The sequence below is a fragment of the Lithobates pipiens genome, unplaced genomic scaffold, assembly GCF_037356315.1.
Source record: "Lithobates pipiens isolate NorthernLeopardFrog02 unplaced genomic scaffold, aLitPip1_a1.2 Scaffold_19, whole genome shotgun sequence".
Classification (NCBI taxonomy): Eukaryota; Metazoa; Chordata; class Amphibia; order Anura; family Ranidae; genus Lithobates; species Lithobates pipiens.
In genome coordinates, this window is record NW_027507764.1 from 574360825 (window position 1) to 574375533 (window position 14709).

General features: G+C 45.7%; 1 protein-coding gene across 1 annotated transcript in view; it reads right to left on the reverse strand.

Moving 5' to 3' along the window:
• Nucleotides 1-14709, reverse strand: part of LOC143998112 (collagen alpha-1(XXII) chain-like) — a 393374-nt gene that overhangs the window by 98349 nt on the left and 280316 nt on the right. Inside the window, exon 17 of the mRNA XM_077493857.1 lies at nucleotides 13737-13781. Coding sequence (XP_077349983.1) covers nucleotides 13737-13781 — 45 coding nt within the window. The remainder of the gene's footprint in view (nucleotides 1-13736; nucleotides 13782-14709) is intronic.

The window sequence follows — 14709 nt, forward strand, 5'->3', positions numbered from 1 at the left end:
AGCCCTTGTACACACGGTCGGACATTCCGACAACCAAATCTGTTGGATTTTGTCCGACGGATTTTGTCCGAAACTGTTGCATACACATGGTCGGACAAAGTTGTTGGAAAATCCGATCGTTCAGAACATGATGACGTTATTTCGTTATGACGGGACTACGTTCAGGCTAGTAGCCAATAGCTTTGGTCTAGGAATTTGATCTGAGCATGCGTGGCACTTTGTCCGATTGGAATTCTCTACAAACAATCGGACGAAGTCCGATCGGATCATGTTGTCGGAAAATTTTATAGCCGATCGGACATTTTACATCGGAATGTCCGACCGTGTGTACAAGGGCTTAGAGTTGTGCACTGAAACCAAGTGCAAGTGTTATTAGCAGAAGAAGGTTCCGCATAGGATTAAATTGCATTATGTGCAATGGCAAGATGTCATAGTCCACCCTCCCTTCACAAACAATCCCACAATCATTGGGGATCGGGGGAACTTTATGTTCATTGACGTTCATTGTGTTGGGGCAGCTCATCCATTTGAATGGGCTTCCTAGCATAATAAATTGCACAAAAATTAGTAGCCTGAGATTTTATAGTCTGTGTGCAGACTTTGAATTAGAAAGTTGACTTGAGCGCACCATTAGATCTAACAAGTATGATATGTTTGTTATTAAAAAAACAAAAACAAACCCGAAAGCAAAATCCATTGTGCGTTTCTGGCTTGTCTAGTTCATCTTAATCCATCACTTTGCCTAATGAATCCACCAGACAATAACACTGTGTCCAATCGCTTCAATCCCCCCACCATTGGTAATTCTATTTTCAAAGTATTATTTCTCAGCAGTAAGAAAAAGCGCACAAAGCACCAATGGCCAAAAATGTGCCAAAGCTATATTTGACGCGTTTTCCAGGCGTAGGGAAATCCATTCCGATTAATTGGCTGCCCTATGTGTTTCGCATGAAAAAAGCATGGAAATACATGCGTTCAAGCCATGAGTACATGTAAATGGGGACTTAAATTTGGTTTTCCGGGAAAGGGGAAGTTGGAGGGGGAGGGTAGCATCAAAATTGCGGCTCAATCACCTCGTTTTACAATATGTGTAAACGAGGTCTTAAGAAAACAAAATCCATGGCGTGTTTCTGGCTTGTCTTGTTCATCCTAATCATCACTTCCCATAATAACTCCATCAGACAATAACACTGTATCCAATCGCTTTAATGTACCCACCGCTGGTAATTCTATTTACAAAGTATTATTTCCCAGGTGTAAAAGCGCACAGTGGGGCCCCGCATTACAGCGCTATATTTATACCCGTCTCTGCTATAATAATAAATCCTTCATTCTATTATAGCAGAGGAGAATCGGCACACTTTAGCCCTTCTCTGCTGTTACTGTTTAATGAGAAATTAAAATGCTTCAGTGAAATATCAGAAAACGTATGCCGAGGCGGAGGAAGGCTAATCGTATTTTACTGATGTATTTCTCAACTAATCGTCTCCCCGCAGACTCCGGGACATTTAATCGCTGAGGACGATGAGCTGCGGTGTAATTAGGTCTGTGGGAGCGTACATCTTGGCACGACCACAAAACCGATCAACACAATCACTGGGCAGGTCGATCCCGGGCTTTAGAAAAATCACATCTGATCGGAGCGATTGCTCAGATAAGTTTTATATTGTTGTCTGTGGGATTCGTATTCTAGATGCATGACATCAAACTCTTATCTTCTCCAGCCAAAAATCACAAGATAAAACTGAATAGCCCGTTAAAAGTAAAAAGACACATCTTTTTTTTTGCAATATTCACTTTTAATTCAGAGCTCTCCCCTGCAGTACTTCTGCACAAGATGTTCTCAGTCTAATGGGCAGCATCATTTAACCTGCTTCCTGTGAGCCCAGGTCATCTCAGACTCTTCCCTAGTCTGTGACTGGACAGTAAAAGGAGAAGTAGCAAATTGATGAGCTCATCGTCCTGCTCTCTCCTCCTATCAACAGATTCATGTCAGTACATGATTTGCACTGTTCTGGCTGGTCTGGCTGGTCTCAGTTTAGCACCCTCTAGTGTGTGCTAGAAGTAGAGTAGGAAAAATTAAAGCTTTTTTTAGCTAAGCATGAGCTATGGAATCTGGGTCCGGGTTTACTAATATTCAGGGCCAGGTGACTCATCCTGGCAGCTCTCTGGTGCCTCCCCCTGGTCTGTAAGGTATGAGAATCTTCTAGAACTAGTGGGTGGAGGTTAGGAGGAGCTGCCAAAACTGTGACTGTGTTGTGAGAGTCAAGTGTCGTTGTCCATAGCAACCACCGGGAGTTGCTGCCGAGCCAGTACAGCACTACACCACATATCGAGTTGCTCCAACCGTGGCTGGGACGGACACTTGTGCTAAAAAACCTGCTATTCAGTGACAACTGTTATGTGCTGTCACCTGTGGAAACCACGGATCTGTGTTATGACACAATGCGCAGTGGTCTGCGTAGAGCTAGGGAAAGTGACTGTGTCCCTCAATGTCCTGCTAGAAACAGTAAAATGTGCATGAAAACGTCTGCAGTTGCTCATGGTGATCAGGGGAAGCCAGCAGGAGGGGGTCTATCAGTTGTCCAACCACGGCTGAAGCGAAAGACCACTCTGGCCCTGTATTATGTTTTACAGTCTTTGCTGTTGCTCATGACAACCACAGTGAAATGTGGTGCTAACATTACCCCCGAGATCACTTTGTCTATGTTGGCGGCTTCCTGTATTCCAGTGATTAGTAGATAGCTAGTAGGTTTGTGCGCACTAGTACCTTAGTCCAATACACAGTGAATACTTACTACTATCTGCCTTTAGTTGCTTGGGTTCAGTAGGTGCTGAGCGGCATGTCCTGACAAGCTCTGCAAGTATCAGTGTGCATATAGCCACCACGCGCCAGAAATGTTGGTGCCAGCCAGTCTGGAAGCTTGGGAGTGGAGCCATGCCCAGGAGGAGATCCATTGTGTCTTGCTTGCAGAGAGAGAGAGAGAAAAAGTGAGAGGAGCAAGATGGAGGAATGTTGCACGTGTGTACCCAGCATTGACTTAGTTGCCTGAAGTGCAGGAGGTGACACTGGTAGACACCAGTGTGCTGTTGGAACATCAACAGGGATTCACCCTTGGGTTGATTGAGGGGACGGAGAAGCTGTATCTGCAATTTCCTGGCTGCAGAAGACCCACTGCAGTGATCAGTGCTTGGATCTGGTGTGGGCACTGTGACGGGCCACTTACCAAGCTGTAAGGTTTCTGCATAGAACAACTGTGGAAGTCCCTGAAGGCTGGAATGGGCCAAGAAGTGACAGCCAAAGGCAGGGTTGAGTCTGAGGATAATTACTCCCCTGTGAAGCTAAGTGATATCGGGGAAGAAAGCGGGAAGTCTGCCTCAGCCTGCAGCCCAGGTGGTACCTGTTATTAGTGCCCAGCAGGAACCAGAAGATGTCTCCAGAAGGCCAGCTGATCCCATGCATCCTGTCAACCCCACTTGGAAGGAGCCAGTGCAGGAAGACGACTCGTCTTCAGGTGAGTCAGTGGGAAGCGGCAGTGGTGGGGCCTTAGACTGGGGGTCACCCAGACTGCAAATGGAATTTGGGCCCTTAGATGTTGAATGTGAGGAATGGACATCTAACAGCAGTTCTGAGGAGGAATGGGAGTGGGGGTACTCCCAGGAAAAGTTAGAAGTACTGCCAGAAGTGCTAGAGGTGCCAGAGTCAGCTGAGAGGGCTATGGATCCCATCAGACCCCTATCTGTGTGAGGCGGAAGTTCCAGAACCAACCATCCATGACCCAGACCAGCAGTGCTGAATACAGGAAGTGGGTAGGTTACCCAAGGCCTGTGTTCTCCCCAAGAAAGGCAAGCCAGGTTTCAGCGAGAGAAGCAGGACTGGCAGCTGGGAAGAGACATCTATAAGGACAGGGCGGTGGTTTTAAAGGGTTAAAAGGCCAACCAGAAGCCACTTTGCTGCTGTTAGGGGAGCTGATGGCAGCATCAGAAGACTGCCAAATCCCCATTTCTACTGGTAACAGGACTGAAGTGAACTGTTCAGCCTGGGAGTTACATAAATGGACAGCACTGAGAGGACTGTTGCCTCTGTTTATTCCTATTTCATGGACTAGGCCAGCCCAACACCCTGTTTCATTCCCTGCAGGAAATGCCCTGTTCCACTGAAGAACTTTGGCTGAGGCCTAGTGTCATGCTCAGGGGCGTAACTAGGGTTGTCACCTTATCCCTTTAAACCTGAACACATATGAATTACACAGGTTCTGAGGATAATTTATTGCAGTTAAGGCACCAAGTGAGTTTTGTTACCACCTTAATCAGCCTCAGAATCTGTGTAATTAATATGTGTTCGGCTTTAAAGGGATGCAGTGGAAACCCTAGGCGTAACTATAGGGGGAGAAAGAGTCGCAATCCAGCCTCAGGCTGCAGGAGGCCCATGCGGCTTCCCTGTCAGGTTTGTCTTCACTTGTATGAGCAAGCAGTAATCCTAGGTATGGATTACTGCTTGCCTTTGCACTGTGGATGCAGCTAGTACCAGGTTAGATAGGAGGGCTGGCAGGGCGGCATATAGGAGAACCGATCTCCTCTATTCTCCTCCTGGCTCCTGCATGGCTTTCAGCGGCTGCAGGAGCAGGATCGGTTCTCCTATATGCTGCCCCACCAGCCCTCCTATACAGCCTGGTACTAGCTGCATCCACACTGTAGAGGCAAGCAGTCATCCATACCTAGGACTGCCAGCTCCGCATCCCAGCTCCGCCCCTGGTTCTGCTTCTTGCCTCTAGGCTGTTTCTGCCACCAGAAGGGTAGGAGAAATGCTCCATGTCCCAAGGCCGCTCCTGGTAAGCAGCAAACTCTCTGTCATAGCAGAGCAAGTATAGTGTTCCAGGTGTGCTACTGACTGTCACTCTGCTCCCTCCTATACTGCCCCCCTTTGGTCATGCTGTCTCCACATACTGCCCTCCACTGCCCCACCTCCCATCATGCTGTCCCCACATACTGCCCTCCACTGCCCCACCTCCCATCATGCTGTCCCCACATACTACCCTCCACTGCTCCACCTCCCATCATGCTGTCCCCACATACTGCCCTCCACTGCCCCAACTCCTATCATGCTGTCCCCACATACTGCCCCACCTCCCGTCATGCTGTCCCCACATACTGCCCTCCACTGACCCACCTCCCACAATGCTTTCCCCACATACTTCTCTACACTGCCCCCCTCCCATCATGCTGCCCCCCCCATACTGCCCTCCACTGCCCCCCTTCCCATCATGCTGTCCCCCATACTGCCCTCCACTGCCCCCCTCCCATCAAAAATTGTAAAAAAAAATATAATAATAACGAAAAAAAATATTAATAACAAAAATTAAAATGACTGACCCCGTCCATTATGCTACTGACCCTACCCACTGCCCTACTGACCTTGTCATCTGCCCTACTGACACCATCCACTGCCCTACTGAGCATGTCCACTGCCCTACTGACCATATCTACTACCCTACTGAGCATGTCCACTGCTCTACTGACCACGTCCACTGCCCTACCGACCACGTCCACTGCCCTACCGACCACGTCCACTGCCCTACCGACCACATCCACTGCCCTACTGACAACATCCACTGCTCTACTGAAACATCCACTGCCCTACTGACCACATTCACTGCCCTACTGACCACATCCACTGCCCTACTGACAACGTCCACTGCCCTACTGACCACGTCCACTGCTCTACTGAACACGTCTACTGATCTACTGACCACGTCTACTGATCTACTGACCACTTTTTCTGATCTACTGACCATGTCCAGTGCCCTAATGACCATGTCCACTGCCCTACTGATCATGTCCACTGCCCTACTGACTGACACCATTCACAGTCCACACTGACACCACTGGCGGAACTACCAGGGTTGCAAAGGTCGCACTTGCGACTGGGCCCTGGCCTTCCACCACCATGGAAGAACTCAAGTCTGCAGAACTGCACAACATGTGAAAGAGATCCACTGTGGGCTCTGAGCTCAGAGGGAATGGCCCACGCTGGAGGTCAGGGGGCCCTTCATGGTTTCTTGCACCTGGACCCTCTGGTCATGCTGTTGCTCTTATGGAGGGGCTCCTCCTTCAAGAGACTCTTTTTGACACTTCCTTCAACCGGCCAGCAGGTGATCAGCACAAGTAGGTGAGTATTTAGTATGCAGCTTTTGCAAATCTAGTAGGACTGCTTGTGTGACACGGCCCTTACAATGGTAATATGTCGGATTCTTCCATTCACCATCATACCAACTAATATCACTATATATAATCTGTCACCGGCTATCATGTTAGCTAATGTCACTGCATATAATCTGTTACCAACCGTTTTAGTGATTGATGTCGCTGTATAGAAGAAATTCCGACAAGCTGTCCCTGTATATAATCTGTCGCAAATGATGACATTGAGTAAGGTCACTGTATATAATCCTACACCGACTATCACTTATCTGTCACCAGCTGTCATAGTAACTTATGTCACTGTACACCATTTCCCACAGACTGTCACACTGACTGATGCCACTGTATATAATCGAATACAAAAATTCCCTAACACGCTCTCCTGCTAGTCAACACAAAAAAAAAAGCTAACTAAACTGTTTTAACATCTTACGTTAAAATGGTAGCCCTTTCTTCCTTTAAGGTATCAAATGCACCATTAAAGTGATTTGTTGTTTTTTTTATTATTAAAATAGCAAACATGTTATATTTACCTGCTCTGTGCAGTGGTTTTGCACAGAGCAGGCGCCGATCTCCCTCTTCTTGGGTCCCCTGCCCGATGCTCCTGGCTCCAGTGGGACAGCAGTGGGAGCCAATGGCTCCTGCTGCAGTATCTGGGCAAGTGAGGAGCAAGTGAGCCAAGAGAGCCTCATGCACATCTCTGGATCAGGATTAGGCTCAGGTATTTATTTAGGGGGGCTGTGGGGGGAGCTGCATGCAGAACGTTTGTTACCTCAATACATAGAAAATGTTCTGTCTTTAGAACCACTTTAAAATTGATCTTCCTTGGGGGGGTGCGGACAAGAGCGGTCACATCTCACAGAGCTCCCACAACAGATTCTGTTTTGATCCTGCTCCCAGCCCAAAGACACGCTGCTTCTACCCTACTCTGTGCCTGTGCCCATTGGTAACCCTCGAGTCTCGGAGTGTCATCCATGGTGACCCGTAAGAGCAAGGAGGATGAAGCACAGTCTGACTCCCAACATGGCGTCGCAGCAGCGCTTGCCCAGGGTGGACCTTGTGATGCCAACAAAACAGAAGGACACAGTAAGTAAGCCGAATAAGACTCCTAAAGCGAAGGATCCCCCCAAGGATATGCTCTATTATGTCCAGAAGCACCGCAGGTCAGGTAATGGATGAGGACTTGGGGCGCACCCCGGTCATATTCTATTCTGAGCCTGAGGATGGTTAGCCTGCACAAGGCCCCATGGCTGACACATATTAATTACTGAGTGATTCAGTAGAGGGGGATAATGAGGGAGAGAAACTCACTCTAGTTGAAATACCCTGAGTAGTACATACATTCACAGCCTCAGTAAATACCCTGAAGGAACATTTTGGTGGCCTGAAAGAAGATGTGGACCTGATTCCTCAGGATCTGCAAAAGATCAGAAAATGCACAACAGTAGCTAAAAGTAGAATCAGCTATGTGGAAGAAAAGTTGGGCCCACTCATTAGGGACACCCAAGCTACAGCGAGGATGGCCAAAGCAACAGAGATGAGAGCCGTGGACATTGAGAATCGCCTGAGGCGAAACAACGTCAGGATTTTGGGGCTCCCTAAGAAGGTGGAGCTGAGGGACCTTAGAGAATTCATAGAGCACTGGCTTCTTTAGGTGTTTGGTCAGGAGGTCTTCACCCCTTTATACTTGGTTGAAAGGGTTGACCTGTACCATCGAGACCCCTTCCCCCAGGTCACCCACCATGAACCCTCTTGGCCCACTTGCTGAATTACAAAGATAAGGAAATTATCCTTCGTCAGGCAAGAGAGAAACGTAATATATCCAATACAACAGAGTTAAAATATCCTTTTACCCTGGACTTTTCGGCCGAGGTACAGCGCAAAATAACCCAGTTTGCTGCTGTTAAAAAAACAGTTTCAAAGGCTAGAGGTCACCTATGCTATGTTATTTCCAGCCAAGCTTCGCATCACTGCTAAAGGGCAGGTGCCCTTCTTTGAGTCGGCGAGCGCAGCATCTGACTGGTTGGACACCAATGAACACACTTTGCGTCAGGCAAGGAGAGATGATTGATAGATTGATATCCTGCTCCCTTTTCAATGTGTAAAGGGTTTGGTTGCCATGTTTTAGGCCTCAGCATAAGCTTGCATTCTTAGCTGGGAGCAGGGGCGGACTGACCATTGGGCCACTCGGGCACTCCTCGAGGGCCCCATGCCACTAGGGGGCCCCATCGGGGTTGCCAGCCTCAGTAAAACCAGGGACAGTATGTAAAAATATGTGTTGTTTTTTTTTTTTACATCTGTCTCTGAAATGTCCCTTACCGACATCCTTTTGGTCTAAAAATCCTGAGATTATAGCTGCCCCACCTCTCCAGTACCTTCTCAGCCAATAGAAACATGTATGTGTGTACTGTGTGATTGTATACTGTGTGTGTGTGTGTGTTTGTGTCTACTGTGTGGCTCCATAATCTCAGATTGCCTGGGGGCCCCATAATCTCCTATTGCCCGGGGGCCCCATGAGTTGTCAGTCCGCCCCTGGCTGGGAGAGTTACTTACCGTTCTTATACAAAGAGCAAGCAAATAAATCACAATGATGGAAATGCTTTATACCTGCAATCTGACGGTCCTGCTGGCGTATGGTCGCAGGACTCTTGTAAGGAGAGATATGTTTTTTTCCCTAGTTGTTGTTTAGTTTGACTTTATTTTTTACCTTTTGTCTTTCCTTTTTCTTCTCGTTGCACATTGCAAGGACTGCCAAGGTCCTACATAATGCTACACAGAGATACCACGGGGATCATGAGGATGCCTTTTATGTTTTTTTGTTCATGTTGCTTCACTGCTCAGCTTTTCCTCGTTATGTTTGTGTTCTCAGAGATGACTATTATACTTTTCACCATGTGGAGTTACATCGTAGGAGACTATTCTGCTGGATATTTGACTTCACACCCGGTCAGTATACTATGTTATTGATCAGTGCTTGGCAAATCAATAGTTTGAATACTAGATGGCTTGCCACCCGTGCAGATGTGCTAATCTGCACCTCATATATACATTAAATGGAGGAAGTTCCTATTATATCCGTGAACATTAGGGGACTCCAAAACCCACTTAAACATACTATGGTATCTACTGCACTCAGACAATGTAATGAAACTGAACTTTGGATATACCTGATGACCATGCATGTTGTACTCTCTGAACTGAAGACAAAATGTTTGTACTTGATGTTTAGGTTCTCAATAATCTTATTTTTTGAGATGAAAAAAAAAGTTAATCTTCCTTGGAAGATGGAAGATCTGCTTCTTTGCTTGTAAACAAAGCGTTTATTTGATCCCCCCAAAAAATAGACTTACGTTGGCACCATCTTCCAACATTTCCAAGAGGCTCAGTTGATGTCACCCTATCTCCAGTTAGAGCTGGGAGCACAAAATCCCCCAGTCAATTGCAAGAATGTATTTTTGCAAGGCTTCGAGCTCCCAACTCTGCCAGGAGGCACAGTTTCATAGTTTCATAGTTAGTAAGGTTGAATAAAGACACCAGTCCAACCTGAGTGTCTACAATTGTCCCTACCCCTGTACATTGCACACTCACATCAGTCCCTACCCTCAAGGAGCCCACAATCCTAGGTTGCCATTCATATACTAGGGCCAATTTTGGACAGAAGACAATTAGCCTACCTGCATGTCTTTGGAGTGTGGGAGGAAACCCTCACAGGCACAGGGAGAACATGCAAGCACCAGGCAGGTAGGGTTGTGGTTGGGATTTGAACCAGTGACCCTTCTTACTGCTAGGTGAGAGTGCTAACCACTACACCACTGTGCTGCACAGTGACCAAGAAAAAGTGTAGATGTAGTGAAGTGCTGGATTTGAAACTATTATTCCATCAATTAAGAGTTACTGGTTGATCTTCATGCCCTAATCTTGGCACAATATGGAAGCTCTCCAAGTGGAAATGGCCTCCCCAACTGAGATATCCAAAGGAAATTAAAATGGGAAAAAGAACACCAAACAGCCAGTTTGGTGTGGAGGAACTCGAATAATCTGCACAACCCTACTGAACACAATTGGTATGAGTTAAAACACTGATTGCAAGCCAGATCGTCTCATCCAACATCTGTAGCTGACATAAATATTCCTTTAAATGAATGAGCACACATCTCCACAGACACACTCCAGAATTTTGACAAAAGTCTCCCTAAAAGAGTGAATTTGGTTATAACCACAAAGGGGGGCACCTCTATACTGCCCATGGTTTTGGAATGGGATGTCCAGAAAGTTGCTATAGGTGTTATGGTCAGCTGTCTACAAACTTGGTCGGTGTACTGTATGTATTTTTAAAGCTGGAATAAGTTCCACTTTAAAGTCTAATTAATGCCATTTTGTTTTCTTTCGTTTTGGATGGAGTGGAGGTGGATGAGAACACCTGTCAGTTTTTATTGCTGTCTGTGCCTCATTTAGCCCTTGTACACATGATTGGAATGTGTCCGATCGGAGCATTTTGTCAGATATTCCGACTGTGTGTGGTCTGCATCGGACTGTTTCCGTCGGAATATCCGTCGGACCAAATTTTCCAACTTGCCGGAAATATTTTCTGACAAAATGCTCCGATCGGACATACTCCGATCATGTGTAGCCTACTCCGACGGACAAAGTGCCACGCATGCTCAGATCAAATTCCTACATCAAAGCTATTGGCTACTAGCCTGTATGTAGTCCCGTCGTAATGAAATAATGTCAACACGTTCTGAACGATCAGATTTTCCGACAACTTTCCGACAGTTTTGGACAAAATCCGTCTGACAAAATCCGACGGATTTGGTTGTCGGAATCTCCGACTGTGTGTACAAGGGCTAAGGAGATTACACCTCTCTGCTTGTCCTGTTTACCATTTTCATTGACAATGAAAGTAAAAGAAAATCCCAAATGTAGGATTTTCCCCAGAAAAGTAATAAAGGGGAAATCTTGCAATGGGAACACTAGTTCTGGTGGGGATTCCCAAATTAAGGGATTCCTGCAATTTTCAGTGATTTCCTATCACTTCCTGTTTAACTATGGGACAGGAAGTGAAGGCAAATCTCCTCAACGGGCCGCAAATGGCAAAAAATTAAACCAAGAGGGGTTATAACCCTCCCTACTCTATCCAAAAAATGTTTAAAAAGTTTTGCCTATAGTCTATAGTATATACTTTAAGTCCACTTTGGCTGATATACAGTGCCTTGCGAAAGTATTCGGCCCCCTTGAACTTTTCAACGTTTTGCCACATTTCAGGCTTCAAACATAAAGATATAAAATTTTTATTTTTTGTGAAGAATCACCAACAAGTGGGACACAATTGTGAAGTGAAACGAAATCTATTGGATTTTTTTAATTTTTTTAACTATTAAAAAAATGAAAAGTGGGGCGTGCAAAATTATTCGGCCCCCTTGCGTTAATACTTTGTAGAGCCACCTTTTGCTGCGATTACAGCTGCAAGTCGCTTGGGGTATGTCTCTATCAGTTTTGCACATCGAGAGACTGAAATTCTTGCCCATTCTTCCTTGCAAAACAGCTCGAGCTCAGTGAGGTTGGATGGAGAGCGTTTGGGAAACAGCAGTTTTCAGCTCTTTCCACAGATTCTCGATTGGATTCAGGTCTGGACTTTGACTTGGCCATTCTAACACCTGGATACGTTTATTTGTGAACCATTCCTTTGTAGATTTTGCTGTATGTTTGGGATCATTGTCTTGTTGGAAGATAAATCTCCGTCCCAGTTTCAGGTCTTTTGCAGACTCCAACAGGTTTTCATCCAGAATGGTCCTGTATTTGGCTGCATCCATCTTCCCCTCAATTTTAACCATCTTCCCTGTCCCTGCTGAAGAAAAGCAGGCCCAAACCATGATGCTGCCACCACCATGTTTGACAGTGGGGATGGTGTGTTGAGGGTGATGAGCTGTGTTGCTTTTACGCCAAACATCGTTTTGCATTGTGGGCAAAAAGTTTGATTTTGGTTTCATCTGACCAGAGCACCTTCTTCCACATGTTTGGTGTGTCTCCCAGGTGGCTTGTGGCAAACTTTAGACGAGACTTTTTATGGATATCTTTGAGAAATGGCTTTCTTCTTGCCACTCTTCCATAAAGGCCAGATTTGTGCAGTGTACGACTGATTGTTGTCCTATGGCAGACTCTCCCACCTCAGCTGTAGTTCTCTGCAGTTCATCCAGAGTGATCATGGGCCTCTTGGCTGCATCTCTGATCAGTCTTCTCCTTGTCTGAGCTGAAAGTTTAGAGGGACGGCCAGGTCTTGGTAGATTTGCAGTGGTCTGATACTCCTTCCACTTCAAAATGATCGCTTGCACAGTGCTCCTTGGGATGTTTAAAGCTTGGGAAATCTTTTTGTATCCAAATCCGGCTTTAAACTTCTCCACAACAGTATTACGGACCTGCCTGGTGTGTTCCTTGGTCTTCATGATGCTCTCTGCGCTTTCAACAGAACCCTGAGACTATCACAGAGCAGGTGCATTTATACAGAGACTTGATTACACACAGGTGGATTCTATTTATCACCATCAGTCATTTAGGACAACATTGGATCATTCAGAGATCCTCGCTGAACTTCTGGAGTGAGTTTGTTGCACTGAAAGTAAAGGGGACAAATAATTTTGCACGCACCACCTTTCAGTTTTTTATTTACTAAAAAAGTTTAAATTATCCAATAGATTTCGTTCCACTTCACATTTGTGTCCCACTTGTTGGTGATTCTTTACAAAAAATAAAAATGTTATATCTTTATGTTTGAAGCCTGAAATGTGGAAAAAGGTTGAAAAGTTCAAGGGGGCTGAATACTTTCGCAAGGCACTGTACCTCTCCAAATGCTAAGCAACAACTTGTTGCTTTACTTTTTATGGGCTAAATTTAGACTATCTGCCAATATATATTTTGTTAAGCAGAAAGCCTGAATTAACTGATCCCCTTGGTGACGCCTGCAGCTGTTTTCTTGTCCATAATCATGGACCCCCTCCTGTGCACTGCTGGCGGGGAGGGAAGAAAGGCGGCATATGCTGAGTCACAAGCACTGCTTTATATAAATAGTACAGTACACTATATGGTTAAGTATGTGGTTTGTAACTCTGCATTAGCACAGAGGCTCATGCAGCTTCTGTTGAGGTTAGGGTGGGTCCCAGCTGTAGGACCCTAACCCCCAACCCTATAAACTCCTATGGCATGCATCGGATTGCTAACTGCAAGCCAGGTGTTCCCATCCAACATCAGTACCGGACCTCATAAATGCTCTTTTAGTTAAATTAGCCAAAATTCTCACCAATAAACTCCAAACTTTTGTGGAAAACCTTCCCAGAAGAGTGGAGAATGTTATAGTGTGTGCAACTCTATATTTATGGCCATGGTTTTAAAGTGGGTTGCCCACCAAGCTCAATCTAAGGTATATTGCCAAATTGCATATTCCACCACAATATGCATACAGTCCTGGACAATACCTTTAAATAATTTTACAAAAAAAATACAATTGCAAAGTAACACGTATCACATATGTTGTCACCTACCTTCTCTCCTCTGCTGCCTCTTTCTCCTCGTTCTCCTTGCAAACCCTCAAAGGGAAACAAGAAAACACAGGATTCATTTCACTAAAAAGCACTTTCCAATTGTTTTATATCATGTATTTATAAAGCTTGGTCGGGATGTATATTCAGAGTCCCTACCACAATAAAATGTCCTTCACTACAGACAGACTAGCGTGGGAGCCAATAAACATAACGGCACATTTTAGCATTGTGGTAAGAAACTGCAAACACAGAAGATACAATCAAACTGTCCCTGACAAAAAGCAAACCTAGGAAGATGGGATTGCCAAGTCATCCAACTAGCCACTTAGCCACCATACTGCTGGAGATAAGTTATTTTGTGAAAATCGATTTCACAAGGATGACTATTAGCAATGTGCCAAATTTTGTATTCTTATGCCGCGTACACACGATCAAATTGTCCGCCGGACCACAGTACGCCGGACAATTCGATCGTGTGTGGGCTCCAGCGGACTTTTTCATCGTAAAAAGTCCGGCGGACTTAGAAAGTAGTTTTGACTCAAAATTTGTCCGCCGGACTTGGCTTTCAGCAGACAATCCGTTCGTCAGTGTGCTAGTCCGGCGGACTAGGAATGACGCATGCTCAGAAGCAAGTACGAGAAGGAAGCTATTGGCTACTGGCTATTGAACTTCCTTTTTCTAGTCCCGTCGTACGTGCTGTACGTACGCTGTAGAATCTGTAGTATATGACAAAAGTGAGTACACCCCTCTCATTTTTGTAAATATTGTATTCTCTCTTTTCATGTGACAACACTGAAGAAATGACACTTTGCTCCAATGTAAAGTAGTGAGTGTACAGCTTGTATAACAGTGTAAATTCGCTGTCCCCACAAAATAACTCAGCACACAGCTATTAACCTCCCTAGCGGTAATCCCGAGTCTGGCTCGGGTTGGGAATTTACTGATAGAAGCGGTAACCCCGAGCCAGACTCGG